General features: G+C 42.6%; 1 protein-coding gene across 1 annotated transcript; it reads left to right on the forward strand.

The window, feature by feature from the left end:
* Window positions 1-2,117: 2,117 nt before the first annotated feature.
* Window positions 2,118-5,115, forward strand: fezf2 (FEZ family zinc finger 2). The gene is made up of 4 exons (XM_037679157.1): window positions 2,118-2,781; window positions 3,025-3,159; window positions 3,279-3,411; window positions 4,871-5,115. The coding sequence occupies exons 1-4, from the start codon at window positions 2,119-2,121 to the stop codon at window positions 5,113-5,115; spliced, it is 1,176 nt and encodes a 391-aa protein (XP_037535085.1). The 5' UTR covers window position 2,118.
* Window positions 5,116-6,478: the final 1,363 nt, after the last annotated feature.

The following is a 6,478-nucleotide window of genomic DNA, read 5'->3' on the forward strand; positions in this document are numbered from 1 at the left end:
GGAAGGAGTTAAATGTTTAGTCCAGAAATGTTTTGACACACGGGTCACGTGTCCTCATGTGGGAAATGTATTATATTGATTTTAATAGCAATAATAGTAATAAAGCCAGTTTTTGCCATTTTCCTTGGACTTTTTTTTAAACACAATTAATAATACAAAACATAAAACTTCCTTCCCCTTCATTAATCCAACTGTCACAACCTTTGTCTGAAGTAGGTAATGTGTTTATGACGGCTTACTGAGGAGAACAACAGAAAGTGCAGTTTTGCAAACATTTCAAGGAAACATAATAAAACATGTTGCAAACATATAATAATTTAATTGATTATGAGTCATTAAAATAAGAGTTTTTCCAAACATCTGGTAAATCAGACAAAATGACAAAAATTAAAACAATATAAATTTATTTATTTTAACAAATTGTTCATAACCAAATAAACAAATATGACTAATATTTTATACATTTTTTTCAATGTGCCAAACGTAAATATGTTCCTTTTAAATAAAGGGACAGACATTGGCCTCTTTTTAATTCTATAAAAATCATATTATACATATTCTTCCCAATCTTTAAATAGATATGTTTATTCTGAGCTCATGTTCAAAATAATTTAGTTCATTTAGTGTAACTTTTTATTTTCTATAAAAAAATGATCCATCCATCCATTTTCTTTACCCGTTTATTCCATTTTTGGGTCACGGGGGTCGCTGGTGTCCATGTCCAGCAATCACTGTGCGAGGGGCGGGGGACACCCTGGACAGGTCTCCAGTCCATCACAGGGACACATAGAGACAAACGAGACAAACAACCATTCTCTCACCTAGGGACAATTTAGAGTTACCAATCAGCCTAACATGCATGTTTTTGGTCTGTGGGAGGAAACCGGAGCACCCGGAGAAAACCCACGCATGCACGGAGAGAACATGCAAACTCCACCCAGAAAGGCCCCTGGACCGGGGTTTGAACCAGGGACGTGCTCGCTGAGAGGCAGCAGCTCTACCAGTTGCGCCACCGTGCCGCCCTATAAACAATGATGGTTTTTATTTTTATTTTTTTATTTTTTTCAAGCTGCTAGATTGAATTTGAAATTAATTTTGTCTTCATGTTACATTTTGTGTCTAAATAAACTGTATTTGAGAAGAAGGTACTAGAGTTTTTTTTTTAATGTAGGTTGAAATGTGTACACACACACACACACACGTGTGCATGCACACACACGCACGTGCGCGCACACATGCACACGTTAAATCTCCTGCTTACACCGCTGCTGCGGATTGTTCTGCAAATTCCAACAAACTTCTTTAGAAAGTCTCTCCTTCCATTAGTCTGAGGCTGAGCAAGAAAATCTTTGTCCCCCCTCCCCTCTTTAATCCCCCCACCCAACACACACACACACACACACACACACACACACACACACACACATACACGCACGTGCACGACTCACGCGGTGCTTTTAGTTGCTCAGAGGTTTTTCTTCACTTTTCTTTGAATCTTGCTGTAAAACGGTTTCTTTAGAAAGTGGAGCCAGAGTCCCGGGGTTCTGGGTCCAAAGGGTTCTGGGTCCAAAGGGTTCTGGGTCCAAAGGGTTCTGGGTCCAAAGGGAGAATCTTAAACTGGACAACCTCGAACTCATCTGAAGCCCCAGACGGTGAAAGAAAAGAGGAAGAAGAAAGGAGAGCCGGGTGTCCTCCCGGGTTCTGTTGAATGATCCGGGTCAGAACATGTTGACCCGCTCTCAGGTTGGTGGGGGGCGGCTCCTCCCGTACCAGCAGATGATGATGATGATGAGGAGGAGGGGGCGGGAAGTGGCTGCCGCGTGCTCTCTTCACTCTGATCTGAGCAGAACCTCTGACACAACACACTCCTCTTCCTCCTGTCGCCACCGAACCTTGAGGTTCCGTCCATTCCGGGTCAGTAGTTAATGAGGATTAGTCCCCCGCCCCCCACCCGGATGCTGTTGTTCTGGGTTCATTTCAGTCCAAATGCCTCTGACAGGATGGTTCTGATTGAACTGATGTGCTCTGGTTTTGCTGGGAGCTCCGGAAACTGAAATCACAACTGGGTCGGAACCATACAGGAGAGCAGTCAACAGGTTCTGCTGGGACCAGGACTAAATGGACTCGGTCATGTCTTGCGGTAGGACTGGGCCCACCGCGGGCCCCAAGGCCCTGGCCTTCTCCATCGAGCGAATCATGTCCAAAAGCTCAGAACCGAGGTGGGGTTCGGAGGAGCGCTCCGAGGGAAAGAAGCTGCTGGGTTTCTGCTCTCCGATCCCCTGCATGATCCCCCTGCAGCCCCTCAGCTACGACCTGCACACCAAGGCTCTGATGAACTACTCTGAACTGTGGAGATCCAGTTTCAGGGCCTGCCCGGGTCTCAAGCAGCCGGTACCGACGCACGGGAGCAGAGTGGTGAAACCGCAGGTTGTGCATCAGGCCGTGTCCGTGCCCAGCTGCGCGTCCCTCTACTACCTGAACTACCAGCAGTCCGAGCTGCTGGCCGGACCCTGGTTCTCCGGGCCGCAGGCCCAGGCCCCCCTGTCGGCCCACCACAGACTGCTGCTGCTGGACCACAGCAAGCTGAGCGGCTCCGACAGGCTTCCCACCCCTCAGTACCCCCACAAGGAGCACCTGCCGGGCCAGCTGGACCACATCGTGAAGGAGAACCAGGTTCTGTCCGCCGAGAAGAACTGCATGAAGGCGCACGGGAAGGTGAGCGGAACCGGGACTGGAGCAGATGGGAAACACAAGAACTTCACATGTGAAGTGTGCGGAAAGGTAATTAATTAATTAATTTATTTATTTATTTATTTATGCTATTCATTATTTATTTATTTATGCTATATATTTGTGTATTTATTTGTTTGTGTGTTTTTTTGACACAGCTTTCTTTGAAATGTTTTTAAAATAATTTTTAACAGTTCTAAACAAAATGATTAAATTATTATTTCCAATGTAAACGTCTAATTTTAGGACAGCATGTAAAATGTAATCATTTTGAATTGGTGCTGGTGTGTGCAGGTATTTAACGCGCACTACAACCTGACCCGACACATGCCCGTGCACACCGGGGCCCGGCCCTTCGTGTGTAAGGTGTGCGGGAAGGGCTTCCGCCAGGCGAGCACGCTCTGCAGGCACAAGATCATCCACACACAGGTGAGGGGGTGTAGATCCACAACAAATACAACAACTGTCTTCTACTCTAGATCCACAACAGATAGACAAACTATCTTCTGCTTTACTTCAACTACCCCCCCCCCCCCCCCCAACCAAAGGAGAAGCCCCATAAATGCAGCCAGTGTGGGAAAGCGTTCAACAGGAGCTCCACACTCAACACGCACGTGCGGATCCACGCGGGATACAAACCGTTCGTGTGCGAGTTCTGTGGGAAGGGCTTCCACCAGAAAGGTACCAGAACCACACAAACCCACCAAAACTCAACAGTTCACATTATTCAGAGGAAATGATGCTTGTTGTTCTGGTCTGCTCTGAGCTGGACGGTTCAAATCTACTGAAAAGACTTTCAGATATTTACAGAAAAAATGAATTCATAAACATATAATAAATTTTTTTTTTAAAGGTTTGAAAGCTCAATCATCCATGTAGATAAATCACAAAAAAGGGTTAAATATTGTCATCTGGACAGTTTCTTTTTAATATAATTATAATTATAATAAAAATATTTTACCTTTATTTTTTCTTCACAAGAATTGAATTAAAACATTTGAAACATCAGGATGAAAATCTGAGCTCAATGTTTAAATTTCATTCTCATATTATTTTGTTGTTTTTATTTATTGTCCGGGCCACAAGACAAAAATATTTATTATTACAAAGCCTTTCAATTACTGCTTTAAAAATTGAAGCAATAAAATAAATAAACAAGCAAATAAATAAATAATGTAAATTAAATTTATATACTTTCCTCCCTCCATGAAAGAGGGTGACTGAAACCCCCCCACCCCCCACCCCGCTGGAGACTGTTTGTGTGAGGTCTGTGGAGCAATGTGGTCAAAGTCCTGAGGAATCCACAGATACTTGACGGGCCCATTATCGCCGGGGGGGGGGGGGGGGGGGGTGTTCAGGACGGATCATGGATCATTAGAAACAGAAGCTGTCACTTTCCAGCACGTTTGGGTCCGGGTCAGCTTTGACAAGTTGAGAGCGGAAAGCAGCTTCACTTGTTAACTTTTTTGTTCCCATCCAAGACGGCTGCCACGTCCACCTGGTAGTAGCTGAGCGTCGTCCCCAAAGTTTACTGGAAGTGCACGTTGTGCAACATATTTGTTTATAGTTTGGCCTCAACCGTATGTACCTGTTAGCAAAATATCTTGTGAACCACTGAAGTCTTAATGAAACTGCTGCAAGGTGAGCAGTTAGAGCCAACATGGCTAATCCCTCTGACCCCGCACATTAAACAGCTTCAGCTTGGTGGTAGTAGCTGAGAGTACTCCTGAAATCTGAGGACCACATGTCATCGTTTCTCATCACATGATGATCTGAGTTCAAACCATTTGCAGATGATGTGAGACATTAATTTTAGACTCGTTAAACATGGAGTCCAAACAGTTAAAAAACAGCATTATTATTAACAACAACCACAACAACAACAACAATAATAATAATAATAAATGATTTAGTAACAGCTGGTTTGTGTTCACATTTCACAGAAAAATAAATCTAAATTCATTCAGATGTGTAGAAAATAAAATATTTGTTTGGACAAAACATCTTTATTTTAGTAGAAACATCTGAGGGTCATGATTGTTTTAATGTTGTTTTACAGCAAAACAAAAGTAGAATATTTGAACTGATGAGCTCCAGATTTGATGAGGGAACATTTAGTTTATCGTGTTGGTTTATTTAGGGAACTACAAGAACCACAAGCTGACCCACAGCGGAGAGAAGCAGTACAAGTGCTCCATCTGCAACAAGGCCTTCCATCAGATCTACAACCTGACGTTCCACATGCACACGCACAACGACAAGAAACCCTTCACCTGCTCCACCTGCGGGAAAGGCTTCTGCCGCAACTTTGACCTGAAGAAGCACATCAGGAAGCTGCACGAGAGCATCTCAATCTCCGACGCCTCCAGGGACCTGCAGAGCTGAGGTTCTGCCCCTCCACCTGGTTCTGACTGGACTCTGAGACCTGCGGTGAGTTTTAGGATCCTGGTCCAGTCCTGGACCAACAGCTGCTCCAGTTAGGAGACAAATAATGCATAAAGTGTAAATAAATACGTTGAAAAGTTATTTAAAATGTTTGCTGCCATGTTGTGTATTTTACAAAACAATGTCATGTGAATAAATGATGTATAACTTATAATAAAAAGCAATGTTTACAATTGTTATTCCCATATTTGAATAAATTTAATTTTAAAACCTAAAACTAAAGAAGGAATTTTAACAAAAAATATGTAGAACCGACTGAACTATAGTTATTAATTAGTGTTTTAATCACCTCTAAATGGAGTTTGATGTGACAGCCATATTTAATTGATGAATTTAATTGTAACCATAAATCCAGAGATTATTTCCAGTGCTTCATATAATATTTTGCTAACAGACAGCTGATTCTATGGAGTTAAAGGCAAACAATTTAAAATCAAATGTGAACAATCAGAGATATCAGTCTCAGCTTCTACCATCAAATCATCTGAAACACAGAGATAAAGTTTGTTTTAGTGTTTTTAACATCTCTCAGCTGTTATGAAGTTAATCAAATGTAGCAGAACATGAAAAAATATTTTCTAAAACTTTAATTACAATTTGTTCAGAGATTTATCTTACTAACAGAAAGACGGTGGGGGTGATAACAGTTCATAATTTATCATTCGATTCAAATTGAGTTGAAATAAATTAGAGATAATTCAAATATTGTTTTACATCATTTCAAATTATATATATTTAAATAGCAAAACTAAAATATTTACATCTGATTATTCTATTCAAACTTTCAGAACACACACACACACACACACACACACACACACACACAGCTCTTTGCCTGAACATTTATTGACAGACACGATCTTCATAAAGCAGCGTTCCTCCTTGACTCGAGTCTAACGGTCCAAACGAGCACAGCTAACAGGGGTTCTTCACTGTGAATTACATTAAGCAGCTAAACGGGCCCTGGGGGGCTGCAGCGCAAGAAGCTCTTCAGAGCAGTCGGGCCGCGGCTCCTCATTTGGGCCTCCATGGTAATAGAACCCGGGTTATTCTGCTCACGGCATCAGGAGTGATATTAAAGCTGTGCTCATCGTGCACAGAGGAGTGCTCGTGCTCCCAGATGGAGCTCGTTCTATTAACAGATAATTAGCAGACCTGCAGAAAGCTCCAGAACTAATATTGGCTGATGAAGGCCTCGCTCGTTCTCATCAGGCTGCGGTGCCTTGTCAGACAGTGGAGTTCAGAGAAGAGAGGCCATGCACGGCCGCCTGGAGCTCTGAGCATTTTAAGAAATCTTGTTTGT

This window comes from Nematolebias whitei, chromosome 7 (assembly GCF_014905685.2).
Source record: "Nematolebias whitei isolate Nwh7 chromosome 7, NemWhi1, whole genome shotgun sequence".
Taxonomy (NCBI): Eukaryota; Metazoa; Chordata; class Actinopteri; order Cyprinodontiformes; family Rivulidae; genus Nematolebias; species Nematolebias whitei.